The 25583-nt window shown below is 34.5% G+C and overlaps 1 protein-coding gene and 1 long non-coding RNA gene across 2 annotated transcripts in view; one reads left to right on the top strand and one right to left on the bottom strand.

Moving 5' to 3' along the window:
* Positions 1-12752: 12752 nt before the first annotated feature.
* Positions 12753-25583, bottom strand: part of LOC138133340 (uncharacterized) — an 82500-nt gene continuing 69669 nt past the window's right edge. Inside the window, exon 2 of the long non-coding RNA XR_011160331.1 lies at positions 12753-13199. This is a non-coding gene — a long non-coding RNA (uncharacterized lncRNA). The remainder of the gene's footprint in view (positions 13200-25583) is intronic.
* The window catches only part of CARPA (Carbonic anhydrase-related protein A), a 149879-nt gene continuing 139971 nt past the window's right edge, over positions 15676-25583 (top strand). Inside the window, exon 1 of the mRNA XM_069051210.1 lies at positions 15676-15903. Coding sequence (XP_068907311.1) covers positions 15855-15903 — 49 coding nt within the window. The 5' untranslated portion in view covers positions 15676-15854. The remainder of the gene's footprint in view (positions 15904-25583) is intronic.

Here is a 25583-nt window from a genome sequence, read left to right as displayed (position 1 = left end):
ACGGCGTTGGTTTTTTCGTCTGGCGGGGGGTAAGAAAGAGTAAAAAAATAATTTCGTGTCAGATCCTCGGCCGCGATTATCGAGCTAATTTCCTTGAATTACTTTTAGCCAACTCTAATCCGTATCTATATCTGAATCCTCGAGATTATATTCAAGGAGGCCGCCTTTCAATTTCCTTTGAACTTATTACGTATTTCCTACCAAAAAATGCGGAATTGCGCTCCCGAAAATATCGATAATGGGATTTCGCAACACTGTTACGATAAATATATCCGATTAGCGACAATCAGACATTTTCGGTTTACTTTTCCGTAAAAAAAATCGTTTCAGGAAGCACCGAAAGTTTTCAAGAGCATGAACGTTGTCGCCCGCTGAGATGCTTCTGAAAATGAACTCTGTATTTCACCGCCGAACACGCCATAAATGTCGTTTCCAGACCCTGATGAAACCAAAAGAATTGAATTAAAACTTAATATTTCTGGTTTACGAGTGTCTTCAATATGCAACTTCCACCAACTATATCTCCGCAAAGCCGCTCGGTAAGTTAGTTTAGAACGCCTTTTAATTACAACTCGGTGCTATCAAGTTTTACTGCGCCGTAATGAATTATGTTTTAATCCGAGTTGCATTAATCTCGATTGCCCATTTTATGCCGTATTCTTTGCTCGCAATTGAAAGATCTCTCTTTATTGACGAATCGCCGGTTAGGAGGAACATTTTATGTGGGCCGTAAAATTTGCAGCCATTATCTAACAAAGGCTAGATTTTTGTGTCGTGGATCTCGGAAATCCGGCATCGAATTGGGCTTGTTTTGATTTCTGTAAGAAGACGCACTAATATCTCCCACGAGGATTTGGTGAAACTCGGCACACCAAAGTCGGGTCAAAGCGCATTAGATACTTCGCCCAGAAAGTAACTACCACCTATATTCACGACATTTAACTCCGGTTATTCCAGATAAACTGGTCGTTAAACGAAAATGCAGCCGAAATTTATTGTTTTCGCAGATTTAGACTGCGGTTTTGTTGTTGTTGTTGTTGTTGTTGTGGTGGTGTTCCTGCCGTATTCCCAATTATGACGTCCTGGACTTGTAGTTTTTGGTCGTGGGGTTTGCTTATGATGATGTTTAATTTGACGCGTCATAATAACAGACCCGGTTGTGTCACTAAATAACCCCCGTAATTAATTTATGCAGCAAAGCGCGAATTGCTTTATCAAAACCAATCCGTTAATAATATCTGACAGCTGATCTATCATTTACGTCTAATTGACTTCGAGAGTTTGTTGCCATCAACATACTAGAAAGGAGACTATCAATAATACAGCCCTGTACGCTCATGGGAATGCGTCGCGATAAGGAATTAAGCTAATTTTCGCGGTCCGTCCAATTACACACAACTTTGCCTAATCTACTTTGCCATTAGGCAACCAACGACAAGACCGTTACACGCTACTAATCTGACTTACTTTATGCATTCTTCGATGGTTTTAACAAGTGCGATACACGACAAAATTAACGCCATTATACAAAGCCCTAACTAGGCAACCAACAATACGGCACGCCATTTGCAGCGAGACTATTGAAAGTAACGACAAAAACATTCGTTCTGTTGAGACGACAAAGTACAGATATACAAATTAAACAGGAAAAGAAGTGACAGACGGATCACCACGTCAAGGATTCTAAAGTCTGAAATTACAATTTACATAACTACCTTTTGCGGGCGGGTTTGCTCACGTACGTTAACGAATGTGACAACGTCACTATCAAGCTGAATTTTTATTTGAAAGTTTCTTCAGAAGCTCGGGTAAATATGTGTTTGAGCTGTCTCCTGTCAACTACTTAAGTAATATGATAAAATAGTCGCTGCAGTAAATTTTAACAAATTTAAGTTTGTTTAAAAGGATTAGGTTTGCTGACGTAATAAACTAAGAAATTGAATTAATTAACAGTTAAGAAAAACGTGAAAGCAAGCAAATAATCGTACTTTACACAAATTAAAAATGAACTTTCAGTGTTTAGGATTCCAACAAGATGTTAAGAGGGCGTTAGGCATTCGGTATTCGGCAAACGACGAACATTCGTCCATTTGTCGAACTATTTGCTGAACTGTTTGCCGTATGGCGAGCACATTTTAAAAATTCGGTTTATGTTTGACACAAGGCGAACATTCTTCTCTTTTTATTCGGGACAGATTACCGACATTGATTTCTCCTCAAAGTTGGCGTTGAAGAGTCGATTGTGAACGCACTACTCGTCAGTCTGCCGAGTAAAAACACAAACAATGCAAAAAGTGAGGTTAGATTGAAACAGTTGATCCGTGACCTGTAATCGGTGGTGCGTTCACAATTGACTTTGAGGAGAAATCTAAATGAACACGATATGTTTTTTTGATACTTTTTTAAAATGTAATCAGTACATAATCACTTATTTATCAATTTTCTGTCTTACTTTTTTATAACAAAGAATACTGTGTACTTTTGGTGTTTTTTTTTCGTAACAGTCGTACAGGAGCTTAACTTTTATTTTATTTTTTGTAACAATTAATTTCTTCCTATTAAAGTTTTTATTACTTCATAACTTCATTTAATACTCGCATATTCCGATTCGTTGCTGTTGTTTTGTTTTTGTTTTTTATTTGCAGAATCTACTCCGCCTTGAATTTTGAACCAATCTCGTTGAAATATACTTTTTGTATTTTAATTGAGGCCATTTGTTGATTTTTATCGATTAACGATAACATATTTTACACGACTACCTTACATGACGTGTTGTGTACAATAAATTAACAACGTTGATAACCGATTTCGATCGCAAGGGTGTAATTTTTATTTTATAAAAGACAACATGAATTAATAACGAAAATAGGAACGATAACATCACCTGGATACTCCACACAAGGTTATTCATGCACGAATTTCAAGATGGATAAAAATAGAGAAATAAAACAAATTGGTTAATTTACGTTTCTGTTTACGCTTCCTACAACAGCATTGATAACAAAGTATTATCTACTAATAGGACAAGTAAGTAGTGTGGTTATAGTTAATAACTGAGTTAATTAATTTTGTATTTGTTGATACTGTGGCCAGAATAATAAAAATATGAATGTTAAATGGTAGGTAAAGTTATTGATAATTTTTATATAAAATGAGAAAAAATAATTCTATCCCCTCGCTTCTCGCTTCTACACGCCTCTTGAAAAATAAACATCCAAGCTTTTATATCAGAAAGTTATAAATCCTTCCTTATCTTCAATATACATTCCTTAGCAATGAGCTTATCTGAAAAAAAACTATACCTAAGAGAGAATTTTTGTTTTATTGATTTCTTTTTGTCTCAAGAAATTCGTCACGGTTGTTGTTTTGTAATATTTGAATGCAGTTTCTTCACGTTGTACAACAGAGATTAGGAGTTTTTAATGTAAGAATGTGGGAAGGGTGGTTTAAGTGTGAACGAGAAAAATACCGAAGAGAAAAAGTTGAAAATAAGAGGTGAATAGAGATGGAAAACGCCTGTTTGAAATATAGACGACGGAGGGTAGACACGGAAAAGTTTTGATGAAAACTTTACTTTTGAATAATATTCAAACTAGTACAGATTATGAGGATTTGAAGATTCTTTTCAGTAATTTGGTGGAATTGAATTGTCAATGAAAGTAGAAAAAAGCTGTCACGTTATATTAATAAGTGACAAATAATAATGTCACGTTTGATGAGATGATTCATATTGGAATAATTAACGAAAATTATCGCCAAATTTCAAATCTAGTTTTCTACAAACATTCGGAAGCTTTATCTTTTTTCAGGAACGATTGTTCATTAAAAACGGATTAAAAGTTCGATCTGGCTAGTCTGAAGCCAATTTCGCAGATTTCTCTGGGCGAAATCCAGAAATCTAGGCCAGCTGCTCGTTGAAAACTATTAACAATCCTGTCATTTAAATAAATATTTGTGAAAGAAAATTCCTCGCATGTTTAGCATTGCGGGATTCCGGGATTATGGAGCAACAGCGCTCCGGGCAAAAACAAATACATCAGATGATTCTCCGAAGTGTCTTGTCTTCGGCAGGCCCTTTCATACAAGCCATTTAATTTGATGTGCGGCCATCAATTTTTCTATCCAATTTAAAGTGAGCGTTAGATCGTTTTCGAGATGACAGGTCTGTTAACGGAATATTCGCTCAAATATAACAAGATGCAGCCTGTCATACAGATTGCAAAACTTTTACGTTGTTCATAAAAGAATGATTCTGCATAAAAAACGGCTGTCAAGGTATTTATAATTGTTTTTTTTTGCATTTTGATAAATATCTCTACAAAATTACAAATAAATAATAAATGTAATGAAAATATATTTTTCTCTACTCTTATTGGATAATACTGTAATTATTAAAGTGTTTTTCATTGGATAACAGGATTCACTACCCACGGCCTGTTGAATAATAATTTCAAAACTCACTGCAAATATCATAGCAACTAGTTTATGAAGTCCAATCGCAAATTTTAATGGAATGGTATCAAGCATACAAAGTAATCATTTTAAAACGTCAGTTTCAGTTTGTCTAATAATGAAACTCATTTATCAATTTCTCTTCATAGTCGTAGGAAAAGTATAAGTGTTGTATTCCCGGATAATAGCTATTTTTCGCTCGGATGAATTACGCCACTCGCCTACGGCTCGTGACACAAAATCATCCTCACGAGTAATAGCCATCATTAGCCGCTCATTGAATAATATACTATTATATATTTTTAAATGTTTTATTTCGTCACCACAAATACGCCACAAGACAAGTTTTTCCCTTTTCTACGTTGTTTTCTCTTTTTTGCTTTATAGATAATTCTGCTTTCAGGTTACTAAATTTTAGTCTTTTACTTGGTGTAACGAACAATGTGCAGGGTGCGAGTATATTCATTCCTTCAATCATTCTAGACAGAGTTAATGCCGCGTATTATTTTCTAATTATCTTTTCTGCAAACATTTTCTTCAATTTTTCAATAGTTTCCAATTAGCAATTCTTATCCATTCATTTTAATCTTTGCAAAAATTTGCTTGTAGATTTTCTACTACATGTAGACGTGTACATTACATGAAAAATTTTAGCAGGTAATTGTGAGAGACCAGTTAACACAAAGCTGTTCTAAACACTATGCAATATATCCTGCAGAGTTTGGAAAGGAAAGAAATTTCTGTGAATCTGAGGAATTTTAATCTGCAAGACTGAAAGCAAGCAGTTTACAGTCGTGTTGGTCCGTGATTTTAAATAGGTGTTTGTAACAGTGACGGAAGAATTCTTAAAAATTAAAAGGTATAGAAACATCTGGAAATTTCTATTGGTAGCAGAGAATGATTTTTAGTTGAATCTGTTTACTTGAGTGACATCTGCAGAAAATATGATTAAACTGTAAAAGGGCAATTAAAATTCTATCGTTCCACGACACATTTTTCTTCGCGACTGTATAAATATTTATTGAAAATGTTTGTAGATAATGCAAATTTTGGACATTTTATATTTAGATTTATCATATCAATATTCATAGAGAAAATTGAACAATATAGACGGTGTACAGTTGGATTAATTAGGACAGAAATGAAATATTTATTAATTATTATAGACAGCATAAATATTTTTATCATAAAATGAAAATGCTGCAAACTGTTGAGTTGTTTTTAGCAGTTTTTAGAATTTTTGCTCATCTTTTGAATTCAAATAGGTAAATGATAGATCTGAACAGAGTGTATGTGGTGCAGTAAACTCTCCCTGCGCTTTGAGCAAATTTACTTACGCGATATAGAAGAGATTTTAGCTTTTTTAGAATTGTTGTTTGATTCTCCGTTTGAATCCACTTAAAACTCAAAAAGTAACAAATAGGTTTTTGTCAAAGAAAGTTTCTTAGAAAGGGTAAATTTTTTATTGTGGTCTCTACGATAGGATATTATGATCTATATCATGCATGTGTAAGTGTGAACGAGAAAAATACCGAAGAGAAAAAGTTGAAAATAAAAGGAGAATAGAACAAGGGTAATTGTTCACTTTAACTACTTCTGGAATTTTCGCGTTTTTTCTGGCTAAACAGTCCCAGGCCGTCCTCCTAGATCGTGTCCCACCATTCAAACCTTGTGCAAATGCCCTTTTTTTCTCTCTTCTTGTATTTCAAGGTCGCGTCAAGGTCGCGCCAAGTCTTAGTATAACTAAAGGGCAAGGAAAATTTTAATTTGCGCAAGGTATGACTGGTGGGAAACGATGTAGGAGGACGTCCTTAGGCTGTCTAGCCAGAAAAAACGCGAAAATTCCAGTAGTTAAAGTGAACAATGACCAGAACAAGCTTTGTGTAATGCTGTGTAGTTAACTCGCCTCTCTTATTTCTGTTCCGTCAATTTTAATCTAACCGCCATCTTGTCATGTCACCTGCCATTTTTTACGTTGCAATACTAAACGTCAGAAGTTAATTCTTACTTTAGTTTCTCTATGACTTAAAGACGTTTCAGCAGTGATAGTGACGTTGCCACATTCCTTAATATACTTCGCAAAGCCGCAAGTAAAAGTTAGTTGCAATAATTCAGTGATGATTTATTAAATTAAAAATGAAATCGGGCCAACATACTTCTTAGTTTTAGTACCCAGAGCTGTTTCTAAATTAATTAAATATTTTGAGACAGTACTCTGTTTCAATAAAGACAAGAACTAACCAACTTAATACATAATGTATTTTCAGTACCAAGGAAAATGTTAGTGTAAATTCAGATTGTGTAACTGTATGCCAAGTTGGTTTATAATTCGCTATGTTTTATGGTACAGCTTGACAAAAGCAGCTAGGCACATGAAATGCGCAGAAGAGGACAAGAATATGGCTAAGGTTGTAGGTACGGTACAGTCAATGAAGCAAATCTGCTAAAGAGTCGGGACATGCTGTGCACTTAAAGCTTGAAGAGTTTTATTCTGTTTATAATTTTTCGCCCGTTTATACACCTCGACATACAACAAACAAGTGCGCTCCGCTAGTGGGAGGGATTTCAGTCCACTACGCATCCATCAGCCATGTGCCAAGCTGTTTTTGTCGAGCTGTACGCTAAAGAAACGGTCCTCTAGTTGATCCTTGTGGAAGATCTGATTCTTGATGTACAGGTAGAGTTTAAGTGGTTACAAGTTGGTTTCACAGGCGTTGTCCTGTTATATGGCGAGTGGGGAGTTTGCTTTTTTGAGTGGCCTTAAGTGAAATTTAGTGACTTTCGGTTGTAGTTGATCGGGGACGGCACGTTTCCTGTTATTTTGGTATATGTGTCCGCAATCGCATCACAAATCACAAAATGACGCGATAGCGTGGCGGTTCCGCACCATGAAACGTGCTGAAACCGGACCATGATCGGGACGGAACAGAATGAGCATCAATTTTAATTTGTTGAAACAATATATATCATAGATGGTTTGCATTTCTGTAAAGCGGAACGAGAGTCCCTATCTCAATCGACGGAAATTAACCGGCCTACCCATTCGTTCGCGTTTTGATTAAGTAGCTCATGCTTGTTTGGGGGCGTGTTCTCAACCGGGCAATATCTCATGATATCGTGCAACCGAAGTAACCATTTGTGAAAAAGCTCGGCCGAGCTTTTTAATCACTCAGACCTCGACCGGACGCGGACCCTAATTGATTTTCGATTCCTTATTCAATCCGCCACGTAATTCTCAATTCCTCTTTTGTCGAGATTATATTTTATTTTTTTCGGCCCATTTTATTGGCCCATCAATCAGGTTTGGATGCGGGACCGGGCCAAAATTAACTTGTATTAAACACCTCCTTACAATAAAACTTTCAGGGATGCTACGAAAGCGTTTATTTAGGAAGGTGTGTGGGTTTTATGTCCTTAAAATAGGTGCGATAGGTGCCATGATTACTGATGAAAACACCCTGAGAAGGATACGAGCCATCGATCCGACATCCTCAAAGGCACAAACGCGCCTTTGCAAGAATCAGGATTATACTCAGGTCCGGATTGGGACAGCCGGCACAGGACCAGGAGAGGTGTTTAATATTAAATTTCTTCATAAATAGACAGATCTAAACCATCTATTGAACCTCCCACAACAAGTGTGAACAAGATCACAGAAATAACAGAATCTTCACATAACGGACATTTATACACAATAATAATAAAACTCCTCTGCATGGAAAGAATTTTTCTAACATGGAGAAAGTTATCAAGAACTACACTAGTATTAGTGGATGCAATTTTTGCTTGAAAAATAATTATGAATAAGCTCTAATGGGACACATTTCTTTTTGGAGTCCCTTCGCAAGTTTTTTTTTATTTTTTCGTTATTTAATTTTTCATCACTGCTTATGAATCAGTTGGCAGAGACGAAATGCCAGAGAAACCGGTTTACTAATCGAATTTCTGCAAGACAAAACAATGAATTTGTGTCCGCCACAGTGAACGAATCAGCGAAAGTAAATGAAGCAGAAAAAATAAGAATGGTAATCATCTGCATTTAGAGCTCCTGAGGGAGTTTAATAAGTGAAGACGATGCAGTCTTGAATACGAATATAACAGATGACGATTTTAAATTAGTTTCTGGAAAAAATAGATAATGCTTGGATTATCCTCTGGGGGTCCTACGAACAAAGCGAAATCTTTCCACAGAAACCAATACTAAATATCGATGGCAAAGGAGGTTTGATAAGTGTTTCGAATAGGGACAATGTACATCATTTTTCTGGCTTATCGATGCATTCAAAGGTCGAAATAGAGAAAGCAGGAAATTTTTATGGGTGTGATAAAGGAATAATTTATCGAAGTAAATGGGGAGTTAAATAAATTATTCTATTTTCTAGATTGTAAATTCTAGTGTCACTAATATTACGGTTCTCCTTACACAAGGGACGTTTGATAAATTTATGTAGCTGGAACTAATAGTTGTGCCAGTTTTTTAAAAATTGTATTTATTACACAAATTTTACTGTAATTGTGTTGCAACTGCCTAGAATTTGCTTAAATTTAGTTTATTTAATGTAAAGTAATTTTGAAAAATTGTTCAAATCAATTTAAATTGTCTAATGATTTTTTGTTTATATGTACAGGGTGTTATTGAAAGTTGTACAGATATTTTAACCACGAGCTACTGGCTTCATGTAGAATTCGGAAAAAATATTAAAAAAATTCTATGTCAAAAAATAAAATGACATTTATTTTTTGAGCTACAATTTTTGTTAATTGCATTTAGTCTTCTACGTTGTCAAACAACCTCGTAGGTAAAATTTCGGCACATTTTAAAAATCACCCTGTATATCATATTTTATAAAATGTACGCCAATGCGAAGTAACCTATAGGAAATATACAAGGAAACCGCATTTGTGTACGTTTTATAAAATATGATATATAGGGTGTATTTTTAAAATGTGCCGAAATTTGACCTACGAGGTTGTGGGACAACGTAGAATACTAAAAGCAACAAGAGAGGCAAGGCCCACTAAACAGAATGATCACGTCGAGGGAAATCTCCAGAGCAACGAGGATCAGGATATAGAGGACAGTGGTGAGGCCAGCGGTGGTCTACGGGTGTGAAACCTGGGTGTTAACGAAGAAGAGCGAGGAGGCATGGGAGAGGAAGATGCTGAGGAAAATATTTAGGGGGGGCAAGAACTGTGGACGAAGGATGGAGAAGAAAAACAAAGAGAGAGATAAAAGAGCTATATAGGCACAGCAGTATAGTGCAGTATAAAAAAGTACAAAGGATAAGGTGGCTGGGTCATGTGAGTAGGATGCCAGAGCAGAGACATGTGAAGAGAGTGCTTCTGGAAGGAGAAGGAGAAAAGAAGAAGAGGGGAAGACCGAAAAAGAAAGAAATGACTGGAGGCGAGAATGCTGGGCGTAACCGATTGGAAGAGAACTTTACAAGATAGAGAATAATGGAGAAAAATAGTCGAGAATTGTTGTGACGACATGGAGAATGGGATGTAACATACAGAACAGAAATCGAGAGGACTAAGTCATGGGCCTTAATGGCTTGTAGAACTGTGTTATAATAATAAAAAAAGTTAAATAAGTGAAAATCTTCTGGTGTTGTTGACGATGCTGCAATTTAAACATTACACTAAGCATCAAGAATGTATAATTTATTTTCTCCCAAGATGTTTGAGCGCTTCTCAAGCTAACCGGAGGAAGAAGCTGTAAGCTAATGAAATTTTATTAAATGAAATTTGTTAGCAGATAAGTCAACTGTTTTTATCTGTTGTCTATTTAACTTTTGATGGATTTAATCTGGTTCGTTCGACGTGTCTAAATCTTGCTCGAGTAAATTTTACGCGAGCAAAAGTTCTGGTCACTTTGAAAGTAGCTACTTTGAAGTCTGTTTTGTTTTTGGTATAGCTTTGAGCCACTCCGGCCCTGAACGTGTTTAGTGTCTTCCGTACGTTTGCATGTGAGCAGGGTTGGATTTTCCTTATGTTTAGGATGCGAGACGACTCCGAAAAAAAAACACACCACACACACACACACACATTTACAAACTGGAGCGGTCTCAAAGGGGAGTGCATGTAGTATGAAATCAAACAGAGCGCCACTGGAAAGTTGACGTTGAAAATTTCCCCAATGGGGGAGGAAAATACCGACGGGCGCGTGTGAATTGAATTTATTCCGTTTTCCGGCGGCGCGGCCCAATTCCGCTGCATTTTTCATACCGCCTTTATTCTCTTTTTATAATAAACCCTTTAACTCCCTTATTGCAGTTCTTACTTGATTATTTTCGGGAAAGTTTTAAACATTCCGCGCAAAAGGAGCAAGACCTCCAATTATCCTGGTTAAAAGTTGGGGAGTGCGGAACTTGCACGGTCGTCATGACAGAGGGTTGATTCATCGTTTCGTTTAATTAACGAGCCATTGGTGTCCCCGAGTATCGGCTGTTTCCCTTGTCGATACGAAACTTATTATCGTTTCGATTTTTCATTAGGGGTGCGCTATCTTCGCCGGCGTACCTAATGGGTGCACACTCAGCATATTACAAAGCGCCAAGTGAAAACCCGAAAATTTCCATAAACACACATCCCGAGGCATCAGCCGTAATTTGCAGAATTAGCAGAATTGATTAGGGCGGTAAAAAGCGTCCAGATCGATTTCTAATGGTTATTATTTATCGGGTGGCGCAGTCGATAAGAAATAGGAAGGAGGAAGCATAATGAGCAAAGCTCTATAATATTATCGGCTCATCCGGGTCTCTAGTGGCCGATAAGCCTCCGCGAGAGATTTCACAGCCAGAACCGTCGACAATTCCATTAATTTAACGCGGCCAGCGATGAAACTCCCAAAGACGAGATATTATTGCGCGCAGAAAGCAATTAAATGAATACTTTTCTTAATTAGTTTCGAGTTTTACACGCCGTTTTAAATATTAATATCAAATTGCAAATTACACGGTCGGTTGAATAGAAATGAACCGCATTCGTCGGTGACACCCATATCGTATGTCACACGGTGCAAGACCAGAAACAAGATTATTCCATTACGGAGCCCCTCCTGGCCAGATTAGACAAGTTAATGGCTGGCCAACAGGTTCGAGACCTTTCAATACAACGTTGCGGACACTAGAACAACGAATTTGCCTCGTTACATCGTTGTATCCCACTTCCGACGGCCAAAAACTCCGCTAATTGGCCGCATTTGCAAGACAAGGAGCGGGACTCCCCGAAAATTACATAAAATAAATTTAAATTATAGCATTAACGGATAAATTCTACAATTGGATGAACTTGGCTAAAATATAAAGCGTGGACTGAATTTTGATGACTTTGGGGTTGACTTCAAAAATTAAATTGTCGCGCCTCTGTATCCTTAAACAAGCCAACATCACTCTATTTCCATACCGCCTTTGAACACTGCCGATTTTAAATATTTCACTCGACTATTTAACAGCTCCTAACGACGGATGAAATTCTAGAAAGCTTTATCTGGTAATGTAATTTTCATTCTTTCAGTACCCAGCCACGGGCTATCCTGTTTGTCTGAAAAATATTCGATAATATATTTTGAATTATTTATGTGGTGCTGCTTGTATGTGAATTTGCAGAATTCAAACGTAGTTAAATTTTTGAATTTAAATACGTTACACGTGCCGTGTAATTTGTTTGGTAGTTGTTATTTGGTTGTTTTCAATGTCAGTTCTTGAATTTAAATGTCCCACAGTGTTAACCGCTTTTGAAAATAAAGAACGGATCCGGTCAGAGAATATTTTTACAAACGTGTTCAAATCTAACATCAGGTAAAAGTAATTGTTTCAGAATAAATAAATAATAAATTAAGCAATCTACAGGGTATTTCACGAGTGATAATAAGCCTGACGGTATTGAAAATGCAACCCACAATACATTTGGAAGATAAAGCTGGATATTTACCGCGTCCATATCCAGTTTTACCTTCCAAATGTATTGTGGGTTGCATTTTTAATTCCGCCGGGGTCATTATCACTCGTGAAATACTCTTTTTTACATACTTTTTGTATTTCAAACACAAGAATTTAGTATAATATTCTTAATTTTTACCTTAAGAGAGTTTATTGATTAGACATATTCAGTTATGCCTGTAGGTGAAGATCAACAATTTTTCAAAAAATAACTTGAAATTATTGTATTCAATGATAATAAAATATCTAGTTGTAAATATTTGAAAAACACACTATGCATTGTTTGCCCGGAAAGAAAATGCTAAGATACAATTGTAATAACTAAGGATGATAGTGAAATTTGTCTTGAGCAGCAGATTTAGCAGATTTGAATATTATATTCAGCGGATTTGCAATATTTACAAGGCATAAAACACATTTAACAACGATTCATTTTGGGGTTTCTCCACTTTATTTTGATTCATATTGCGTGCTAAGCTTTTTGACTTTTTTTCTTGCAGAGGGTTATTCGGTTCGCCAATTTTTCAGGTATATTCTGTACCTCCTGAGCTCTTCTAAGTTTTTTTTTTTGTTTAACATGCATTTCTTATCACAGCTATGTACATATAAAATTAGTTTCTTGCTGTGTACAAAAGTGTTGCTGGTTTCGAAGCTTTCGTGGGCGGAGTCGTTAAACGATATGTTTTCAGGTGTGATGTGGATTGTTTCATGTCAGGATGTAAGACGACAGATTGACTTTCGCTTGTTTTGAGCGAGGCTTCTTCAGGAATTTTACGTATCCACCACTTCAGAGAAGAAACTCTTCTGTAACAAGGAAAAATGTTTTTAGTGAATTAATAGTAAATCTGTTATTGAAGTTTTTTCGTTTTCTTAACCCTCCACCACCCGGCGGCACGGCAATTTTGCCGGAGTACATACACTATTACGGATAATACTATCAAGTAATAGTGCAGTGCTAATCAACATAATTACCGGCGTCTCGCCTCCACATTTTGACTTTTTTGTGTTTTATGTTCTGTGTCAATATTAAGGAATTTCCTCACGATGTGACATGAGTATAATAATATACCTTTTTGAATTTCAACCACTCTAAGTCTCTAAGTTCTCTAAGTCCAAAATTTTTAAATTTTTAAAAAGAGATTGCGGTACTATTCCCGTTGCTGAAATTATAAGTGGTAAAATCGAAATTTTTTCTAAACACCAAAGATTTCTCATAGCAACGGAGAGTTCTAAATATTTATTAATTTTTGTGTTATATGTCTGTGTTATATTGTGTGAATTTGGAACAGCTATATCTAAAAGATATGCTTGCTTTTGTTGTTTATTTAAAATAATAATGTCTGGTCTGTTATGCTGAATGTGAATGTCAGTTAAAACTGCACGATCAAAATATAATTTGTAATTGTCATTTTCCAAACAACTTTCTGGTTTATAAATATAATGTGGTTGTGTATCCTTTAATAAGTTGAATTTAACTGCTAAATTCATGTGTATAATTTTTGCGAATCTATCATGACGTTTCTTATATTCGCTTTGAGCCAAAACGGTGCAAGAAGAAATGATGTGTTCAATGGTTTCCCCTTCAGTTCCGCAAATTCTATATTTATCAATGATCGATTGCAAACCGCATATGTGTTTTTTGTAAGGTAGGGAACATTATGGAAAATATACTATTAATTTTTCACTGACTGGTGTACAGTATCATTTTAGATTGTTAATTTTTTTTTGTTTTAAAATATTTAATCGCTGGCACAAAATTTTAGAGTGTAGTTCTGATCTCCTGAACAATTTAACATGATGCGTCGACATAATGGTTTGGTGGTGAAAGCTTTACGTGTCCAAAATTGATTTTTAAATGTTGATAAACGGATCTCAATGTACAGTTGTGATCAAAGTAATGTATATTTTTTTAAATATTGTAATAACTATTATTATTATACAAAGGTAAAAGAATATTTTCAATTTTTCGTTTTTACGTTAACGTTATTTTTATGAAAGAAAAGTTGTTTTTTAATCAACATGAAGCACCTAAAATGAGTATTTCTGAAAAAATTAAATAAAGCACATTGACGAACTTTATTTCACACTTTAGTACACTTGCACTTGCATAAGTTGTGCTTAATTTGCTACAGAAGTCAAGAAAATACAAAATGAGTTTCTGGATGTTCTAAAATTATTTTTATATTTCAAAAACTACTGACAAAATTAACGCGAAAATCAGCAAATCTGTACTTACTGTAATGCACATAAAACACAGATAGCTTTTAACGTCAGCCTAATGAATGTCAATTTCTGACAGAAAAATACCTCTTTCAACAAAGTATGATTTAACAACAATAATAAGCAATTTAGATCACAAAACTAATGGGTAATTACGATCGTGTCGGTTCTGTCATCGTTCAAAAACATTTTTAAATAATAAAATAATATTAACAAAAATCCAATGACCAATATACCTTTCAAACTAATAAAATACCTACTTGAATTCCTGATTTAATTTTTAAATACCAAAACACAATGAATGCTTTGTAAAATGCATTGTGGGTTGCATCTTTACCTGGTTAGACTCGTCATCTTACGTGAAAAACCCTGTATGATTATATCATTACCTGGGGTCCGAGGAGGTTGTTAATAACAGCAAAAGTCAGTTGCGAAAATAATAAATTTTTTCCAATAAAAAAAGATCTTGTTCAATTACGGTCGATTATTTAGCGGAAATATTTTTTAGATTTGCCAAATAAATAATAGTTTGAAAGTGATAACGTGAACAATTGTGCAAGTGCTTGGCTAGGCCGCAATTATAATAGATCGTCTTGAAATTATTAATGCTTGAAGTTATCAGTTCTCCATTAATTTTGCTTCAGCGCAGTAAGTTTATTTAACACATTTGCGATCTGTCCGGGTCACACCGTAGTAAATTTTTTATTCAAATTTAATTCGAAAATGGTTGGCAGCATCTTCGGCAAAGTTTCGAGCACTGTCAGTCCCTGTCACGTAATCTTTTTGATTTTTCTTTTATTCCTAGTTCCTGATGGCTCCTCATTTCATATTAAATTCACGACTTTCTAATTTCGTCGGATAACCCTCGAAATTAATTCGGAGTCAGTCGAACTATCAGTTAAACACGGCCGAATTTATCGAAAACCAGGTAAAAAATAGATAATCTGCGCGTTATTCTTTATTCCCATTGGGCGAGGTGCGCTTTCTCCGCCAATCCAAACGCGGGCCGATCTCAGGAGAGACTCCGGGCGCACAATTCCAAACCGACTCCGGCAGTTTGCGACCGACCACTGTCTGCAAGGGGTGTTTCACCAGATGCTCTGAACACACATTCACGCGACTTGCTATGACCACCCGGAACACCAACGGCATTTATGACGGGCTGTTCGCCATCGCTTGTCGACATTTCACTCGAATTAGTTTGTAAATTCTGAAATATGTGTTGCTGACTCCTGCGAGATGCATGCCACAACGTGCTTCGTTCTTCTTGTCACCTCCTTCTTGTATGGTACGTGAGTTTTTTGCAAATTGTTTCATTTCGACACGACAGCTCTGACTGACCCTCTTTTCAACTTTTCGTCAAAAGCGTCTCTAAAACCACCCCGATAAACAGTTCGACGCAACACACGCGATCACTGCCCCCCAAGTTTTCGCGTCCACCCATACTATTTATTTTCCGTTTCGGTTCAAAATTATGTATGCAAATTATTGAAATTTAAACAATCAACTCTGCCATATTAATAATAATTACAAATTTACTCGTGAATTTATGCGGCACGCAACTCAATTAACTGGAAAACGAACTTGCAAAATCACGACAGTTAAAAAAAATCCCAAATGAAATATGCACCGCATTACCACCCCCAAAACTTCCACTCCGGTTAAATTTTCAAATTAACCCGAATCGTTCGATTGAACCCTTATTTACTTATCTCGATTTTGGTTTTTCAACCCATTTTGTTACAATCGATAAACTCATTCATCGTTTAAGTATTTACAGCACTTTCGTTAATCAATAACTTATTGATTATAGACCAAGTGAATTCAATTTTCCGCAGGAAGAATGCGTGGAAACATTGTGAAATTAAAAATTCCGATTAATACAAAATTTATTTTAATGGTAATACTGAAATGTATTTACTAAGTGGGAGGTTTACTACAGTGTACGTGCTCCGTGTTTTTCATATTTTTGTTCGAGTGTTGTACTTCCTCGCAAAAAATGTTGATCTAATTTTACTCCCCAATATTTTATCAAATGTCGTATGTTTTTCGTCTATGGGCGGATTCCATAAATAATAAAGCTTCCACGAATCTGAATTGCACAAAATTTACAGAGGAAGTTGTTTCAAAATTCATTCGGATATACCGTAATTTATTAAAATATTACAAACTACTGAATATTTTCGTAAAAATTATGACAACTCTCTAAAGACGGATGATTTATTTAGTGAGCGCAGGTTCATTGAATTGCATCAATTTTAATGTAATTAATTATATTGTTCTTGTTTATTTTAATGTACATATTGTAATTTAATTTTCGTTGCGTTTGTATTTGTTTAGTGCAGCTTACATCAACAATAAGAGCCGAAATTAAATAATAGGTAGACAGCAATTATTATTAGATGTAATAAATAAATAAGTAATACATTATATTCATTTGTCAACAGTTAATAACAACAAATAATGATAATTGCACAAAATAGAATGTTAGTTAATTTATTCAAAAGTCTAGGCAGTCGTTGTAAAATTGGTGGATGCGCCGGGAAAGTAATTACTTCCCTAGACATTTCCTTTGTGAAATTTTAATTTTACAAAATTGATCGTTTGCAGTGAAATCTATTTCATAATGCAGATTTCGGTTATTTACAATGATGTTTTGTTTTCTTCTGTATTATTAAAAACGGAAATAGAGAAACGCGTCTGTTTCTATTGAACATTACTACCTATTTTCAAAATCTAAATATTTTTTAATATAGGTATATTGCTCCATTTTTTATTACATTACATTACATTACATTCTACTCAAAATAATTAATCAAATTTCAATTTCTGCCGAAGTATTTAATGTATAAGTAACTTGAGTACTGTTAATTATTCACAGCCATTTGCGCCTGCTTTGGTTAAATATTAAATTGATGGTAAATCATCCTGTTGATAGATTTAGGCAAGTACGTTCTCATGTAATAATTATCTGCCAGATTAAGTTGTTAAATATTACATTAGAGATTATTTGTACTCTGAAATATAGATAAGTTTATTACATTTTCGTCAAATTTTGGTTAAAACACTACTTATAATTACCCACGTTACAATGAAGTTATTTTGTTTATTTTTGGAAATGAAAGGAGTTCATTCTTTAGAATTTTGTTACTTTTTAATATGAAACCATCCTAAATTAACAAAAAATAGTTATTTTTGTATTAAGTGCGCAAAATGATTGTTTTTTGTTGGGGCATGAGAATGAGTTTTTGGTCGAGACCGCCAGGTCGAGACTTCAAACTCATTCGAATGCGCCAACAAAACAATCATCTTTCGCACGAAATACAAACACTATTTTTTCTACAACCGCATTTTAAAATTTTTGAATTTTTTAATTTTTGTAAAATTTTCCTTGGATGCTAAAATATTTGTCAAAAAGTTTCCTTGGGTGCTAAAATAGAACTATTTTAGCATCCAAGGAAACTTTTTGACAAATATTTTTTCACTATCAAAAATGACATACTTTGCGACTTGATAACGATGCATAAATGTCACGTTTTTTTGACGGTTGTAGAAAAAGAAAATTATTGCAAGCAAGTATATAATACAGTGTATACTGAAATTTCAAAATAAGTGATTTACTTATTTACCTACAAATCAACATAACATGTTGCTGAATTTCCCGCGATGTCTGAGTATTCTTTTATTACAAAATAGTAAAACTGACAACAATGCACTAGACATTGACGCTCTTTATAACCTCAAACTTAGAAAAGCATAACCTAATGCAACAGACAGCTTTACTACCAAATTAACTGCAAAATTTCCATGCCCTCCCATTATGCCAAAACAACGTATATGTATTTTAGCAACGAAATCACGTGATACTCCATTTGAATATTTTTTCAGTTCCACGAAGTCGACCTGAAGTTATCTTAGTTTGAAGAGGTTGTTCCACTCTCATGTTCAAAGTAATTTTCGAAGAAAAATGCCATTCGGGGATATATTTCAGATAGATTAACTTTTAATAAGTGAATAAGAATGATAAATAACAATCCTTATTCAACCGTAGGAAAGGACTAAAAAATGTAAAGAAACGTGATGACTTTAACAAAAGTTCAAAATGTTCTCCCCTCTACCTCTTGCCAAAAAAAAAATCCATTTTGACATTCTGTATGCACATTTAATAATGCGAGGGAGATTCATCTTGTTGTAAAATTATGTTCATCTCAAACAAGTGCTCGGATGGCATTTTTTTCTTCAAAAATTACTTAAAATATTTATGCAGCATCTGTGACACCACATTCAAACGATCGTAACTCCAGAGTTTAAAAATCAAGAGTATTTAGATTTGCACTGTACATTAATGTAATAATTCCCCTTTGACGCAAATAACTTCACCAGGAAGCTTGATTCACAAAGAAGATCTTAATAAATAACGTTGCAGTCATAACCGCATTCTTCCTTTACAGTGGATTAATTTAGTTATTTTTTCAGTCAATGTAACATTGGTCTAACAACTTATTAATTAAGGCGTTCTTACAAATGTTTTTAATTTTGTCGTATCTCAGCTTATATATTTATCATAATTGCTTCACAGTAATTGCGTATGATAAAAATAAGTTGATATAATCTCTTAAAAATTTTAATCACTTAAATCTGGGTAACATGAATAGAAACAATATTGTTCGATTTCTTCATGAACATTAAAAGCATAAAAGTAAATAGCTGCAGTAAACCTTAAAAATGGGTTTATAGTAAGTTAGATCTTAGAATTTCTACGTAATATAATTTAAAAATTATGAAACAATTCACTGTAAGTGAATATATTGCAAATAAGCAAAATTTGAATAAAGTTGGAACAATCGAGATTGTTTAGCTTACAAGTTGTGAAACCGTGAATAAACTTTTGTTCTGGTATTGTTTATTGTTTGACAAAAAAAATACTGTTGTCTGCAGGATTACAGTATGAAACAATTTTTATGTCTGGTTCCACATTACTTTTTGCCGAACAAATTAATCGGTTTCTGCTTTTAGTTACAGAATAATAACTTAGTTAACAAATATATTTTTTGTTAATAACGAAAAAGTAAATTTACAAATACGCAGTGTATGTTTCAAATACATGTTTTCTACTCACATAACTTGTTTTAGCACTTGTAATTGGCCAGCCCAAATATTTTTTTATCCACAAGTGGCCGCTGCTCCTTTGATTATTTTTATTTTTGAGTATAGAAAAAAATGAGTTGCAGATTTTTTACAAATCCCAGGATTTGATTATTTGCACAGAACACACTTCCATATAGCTATTTCTGTGGGCGTTGATTGAGTTGAGTAACAGATTTGATTAGTCAGAATCATCAATTAAAGCTTACGGCAAAGCCAATTCCAGTTCAAAGTTTTGTCTTTTTTGTGATAATATATGGGACAAATACTATTAACGAAAGCTGTAAAAATATGTCATCTAAAATTTTCAACAGTTCCAGTTTAAATTAATTATTCAGGATGAAATAAAAAAAAGTTGTTTCCGTATAGAGCTGAATTGTCAGAACATCGTAGCTGCTGTGAATGGCAATAGGTTTTAAAAATTGCTGAAAAAAGAGTGGAAGATGTACCGTCTGAATTAATTGTGGCGCGATAAAAACGCCTGCCCACTAATAGGTCCAACGGGCTGAAATCCTGCGGATTAATATAATTTATTGCAACGAAAAACGACAAAAATTTAATTCAGTTTCATCGCGTTAGCGCATTTTCCTCATTATTTCAGTAAACATATCGACGCGAATCGAAGCTTATTCCGCGCCGGTTCTGAATATTTTCAGACGTGTGATGTTTGTAAAAAGCGACGGTTGAATTTTTCCCGATGAAATTAACCAACGAAAGCGTCGACGAATGACAGCCCGCATCGAATGTAATTGAAATGGAAGGAAAATTAAAATAAACCTTCCGCGGATCTGGTAATTGTTTGAGATCTTTAGCGTGTCTTATTTGTGAGACGTCGGTATTAGAAATATGATTGGGAAACGGCGCGGCTAATACACTGATAAGGATGTAAGAGAGGTAAAACCCAAGCGCTGAACCCTTAACAAGGGTTTCTCGTCATAAAACGGGATAATGAGAAATATTAACAGGTCTTATCAGGGCGGCCTGGGATCATATTCACACATGGTCGAACAACGTGCACGTAGTGCAGACACTGCACGTTTTTATGCAACATAAATTACTTAAAATCGCCCCATTGAAAGGGTGAATTAAGCCCTAACTTGTGCATACGCAAGCTATATGTCTGAAAGTTGGACAGTGGCGGGTCAGGTGGCTGGGGACCGGGCTAACGGTCGTTGAGGTATTTACAGGCTATGATTAGTCGTCTCGACGACAAATTACTACGTGGAGGACACACGGTCAACATGACACCCATTTAATATTTAGTAGACCCGTTTATGGGCTTTTACTAGCTCTTAGACCATATAAGTTCATACAAAAAGTTATCTCCGTACTATTGTTAACTCGTTTCCCTTATTTTGGGGCCATAAAGTCGGTAATAAATTAACAAACTACAACTGTTATGTGGAGGATATTATTCAGTATTTTCTATTTTCTACGACACAATTATTCCTAAAACTTTCCTTCAAGCTTAACAAATAAATTTTGTTGTTTTTTAGTCTATATTTTAATTTTAATCTCAAAAAAAAAGTTTATATTTGATGTAGAACTATCCCACCTCCATTTTTATTATTGTATTGTTTTTATTAATTTTATTTGAGACACGCTTTCCAGCCCGAGCAGTGGTATTTTATAGATTTTTCAAATTTACGTAGTTATTCCAGGAAATAACAACATTAGGAAATAAAATATTTACCCAAAGTGTATCGTTTCTTTTTATAGCTAGTACGCTATACGAAGCACTCGAATTTTTCTCGTTGTTTATTATGCTCTTCTGTTTTTTTCTATAAACATTAATTTTCCTGCAAATTTTAATGTGAAATGTGGAAAATGCATGTATTTTATTTGTTTAAAGATTGTTTTTCATTATTTTTAAATTTTAAATTATTTCAGGACAAAGTCAAAAGTACTTTTGTTGTTTGTGTTTAAAATACACGTATTAAATCTTTAACAACATGATTTATGTCGGGTGTTTATTTAAATTTATCATCAAAGTAGGCGTTGAAGACTCTATTGTGAACGCACCATGGCCATGGATTACACATCACGGATCAGCTGTTTAAATTTAACCTCACTTTTTGCGTTGTTTGTGTTTTTACTCTGCAGACTAACGAGTGGTGCGTTTACAATCGACTCTTCAACGCCAATTTTGAGGATGAATTTAAATGAATATCCAATATAACATAAGATACATTTTTAGTGGGAAGAATACACACTCGAGCGCAGAGATTGTTGTAACCTGACATGTAAAAAAAAAATAAGATTTTTACACCATTACTGAAGTACATTATGCACATTTTGAGTTTTTAACAAATATTGTTACCATAAAAATGAGTGAATACGGTAGTGAAAGTGATAATGAAGCAATGCCGAGTATTCCACTAAAAATTCTTTCAGTACATATTTTAATTCTGTAACAAATTAAGTAAAACTTGATTAAGTGCAAGAATATTATACACTGTAAAATAAAGTTCCACAAAATGCAATAGTATTTTATTTTGTCATCTAATCAATGTCAAGATGGAGATGAACAATGGAGTATACCATAAGACACAGAATAGGCACAACTTTTCTTCTTCTTCTCAAAAATTCAAAATTTTACAATTATTGTGATTTCACCTCTTTTTAGAGGAACTTAGGATACTTTATTTTTGGAAGCGTTACTTTTTTTCTTCCTGAAGCACGCCAAAGGGAAACAATAATTTGAAGATATTTTTCTTTACTTGCTTTTTGAAGCCCTCTTGCGTCGTGGCTGTCCAGTGTCCATCATTTAGTTGGAAAAACCTAGATCATTAATTCAGCTGTCAAGAGAAAAAATCCTTTCAGACTCCTACGTACCTGCAGACCTAGACCATCGAGAGCTTCCGCGGGATGCTCCCAAGAGAGTAACTGTGAATTTAGTTCTCTAAAAATAGTTCCAATGAAATTAAATTTATTATTTACTGGCGAATTTAGTTATTTCAATTATTTGCCATTCTGTATGCATTAAACAAATAATCCATTCTGTATATTTGTGAAAATTACAAAAAAGTTTTGCGACACTTCAGTTAAATAAATAAAATATAATTTTACGTTAATCAGGGTTATTGAAAAGCTGTCGGTGCTGCAAATCTAAAGCAACATTTACAAAATTCACGATACTCTTCCAGTTTTTTATTATGATAAACAGGAGACAAAGAAGAAGTGATAGTCCTTTCAGAATCATCTGGTGTATATTGCATTTTGGTCGCACACTTGACAACAACACTAAACTTAATTGTCTTTGTTGCTTGTTATTGTTTTGAATGAAAACAAGTAATTAAGAAAAAACTAATAAACGTAAAAAATAAATAAGAGCTTTATTTGTATAAATATTGCCCTAGCATATACAAGATGATTCACGAGTAATAATGAGCTTTACGAAATTTGTGATGCAGCCAACATTACATTTGGACCGATTATGTGGATTTAAAAAATATATATTTTAATTTTATACAACGTAATCAACATGCCCGACATGTATTGTTGGTTGCATCACAAATTTTGTTAGGCTCATGAAATAAAATCACCTTGTATATCAAATTTAATTATGAACACCTATCTTTATTTGTTCTTTGGTAGGTAGTTTGAGGAACTAGATACTTATTTATTTAATAAATAATTTAAATAATTCTAATTTGAAAACGAATCAATACGTTGTTATTTCAAGATTTCAGACTAAAATAAAATAATGTTGTTCCTGTTTTGTTTTGATAAATCGAGTGTGTAAAACTTAATGTTCATTTTATTGATATGAATCAGTTAGATGAGAAATCGATAGGAGGTGGGTTTGGAGGGATAGTTGTTTTGTACCTGGTCCGTCTGGACTTGACGTGGGGATGTCAACTGTTGCAGTTGGGGTGCAGAGAGGCGAATTTAGCGGCTTAACTAGTACCACCTTGTGTATTGACCAAAGTTAGTTGCGGGGCGCATTATTCACTCATCGTTATCAGCGACTCTACATCTACCCCACAATAGCAACACAGAAACAGCAATTAAGCATGCACAAAGATATCCGTCTTCCGGTACATTTGCTTATGAAGACTATCGTGTTTAAGTTCTTGTATTAGGACTGATAGATAATACGCACATTAACGGTCCTCAGACACGAAACCTCGAAACGTACTCACAGCCGTATGTTAAAATTGATGGATTGTGACGGGCGAGAGTTGGAACAAGTCGAAAAATGCAACAACTTCATGGATCGATCTCCCGTTTAGGGAGACGGGTATTTATTTTAATGGAGTTGCGAAGACGGTAATAATTCAGTTAAACCGATACACAAAGTTCAAAGCAACAATTTACAGAGCAACTCCTGCTTAAACCAAAATCCACACCTTGTAAATTGACAAGTGGTTTAAGCAGCTCGGGGTTAAGAGCACCTTAGAGCCTTCACTATACATGGAAATTCCGCATGAAGTGTTGGCGGAAGAAGGGATAAAGACAGAATGGGGGATAGTACCAGTGGCTGATAAGGAAGGACTGAAAATGGCTCGGTCGGCCGCAAATAGCGAAGGAAACAAGGGTGCAGATTACAGATACCCCGCTTTGCTTACTGCTCCTCTTAAGTATGTCGGCAATTATTTCGGGAATCTCCGTTCCCTCTCATGTTTAGACGGAATCAAAATTGCGACGCACCGATTCTTCACACGTAACGACAATTTATTCGAATCTTTTTAATAAATTATCAGACACCTCATGCCTAAATCTGGCTTACGAAATACATATTTTATCAAACACTTTCGATCAATACCAATGAGGCAGTTAATCGCTCATAAATAATCGGTTCCCAACCCTTCTCCGTGGTTTTTCATCAACACAAATTTTATTCTCTCGACGATGACAATACGTTACCGATAAAATCACGTTTCATGTCCACTTTTATCTCACATAATCTTGAAATGTGACCGTCAAAACTAAACCTTAATTAAAATTCAAGTAAGTAAGTTGTATAGGACATAATATGTGACGTTTTGAGAAAATTCTACTCACAATAATAAAAAACACTGGCGGACGTAACAAAAACTGAGTAGGTGTTGCTGTAATTATTAATGAATAAGGTGTTATTAATTTAGCTAATATAAATATTAAATCAGCGACAACTTTGAAAAGTGGGACTCGATTAAATTTTTATCGAAAATTGATAAATAACAACACTACTGAAATGACGAACTAAAATTAATAGTAAATATTTATTTGTGGAAAATACTTAAATATTTTACGTACGTCATATTGGGTGATTCAAAATGATTGTGGATAAATATGGCAACTATGTACGAAAATGTATGTGGCAACTCTGTAGGTAGGATAGAGTTGACATTTATTTGACAGTTCATAGTCGCCCAATTTTGAAAATTGTCAGATCAATGTGCAATGGTATATAAAAAAATCAAATGCACGCATATGAAATGTCATATTTATCCACAATCATTTTGAAATCACCCAATATTTTTAATAGGCGAAAAAAATGAGTAATGTGTTAATCACGTTCAAAAAGTCACTTCCTATGTTTAATTGTGCAGTAATTTTTTTTTTTCGTTCAACTCTAGATGGCAATTCAAAATAAATCAAATCAAATCTAGAATCTTAACCTAGAAAGCGAATCAAAAGACAACTCTTTGACAAATGACCAGGCGTACCAATTATTCGGGAGTGCCAACCCACTAAATTTGTCTCAATCATTAATTATAAAAAAAGTCCTGATCCGGACTCTTAGATTTCAACACAGCAAATAAACATAAATTTGGTTTTTTTCTTTGTTGCCGACCCTGCATACTTCTTCGTATCATATCTAATATTGTTTTTTTA

This window comes from Tenebrio molitor, chromosome 6 (assembly GCF_963966145.1).
Source record: "Tenebrio molitor chromosome 6, icTenMoli1.1, whole genome shotgun sequence".
In the NCBI taxonomy this organism is placed as follows: Eukaryota; Metazoa; Arthropoda; class Insecta; order Coleoptera; family Tenebrionidae; genus Tenebrio; species Tenebrio molitor.
This window is presented reverse-complemented; position numbering and strand designations above follow the sequence as displayed.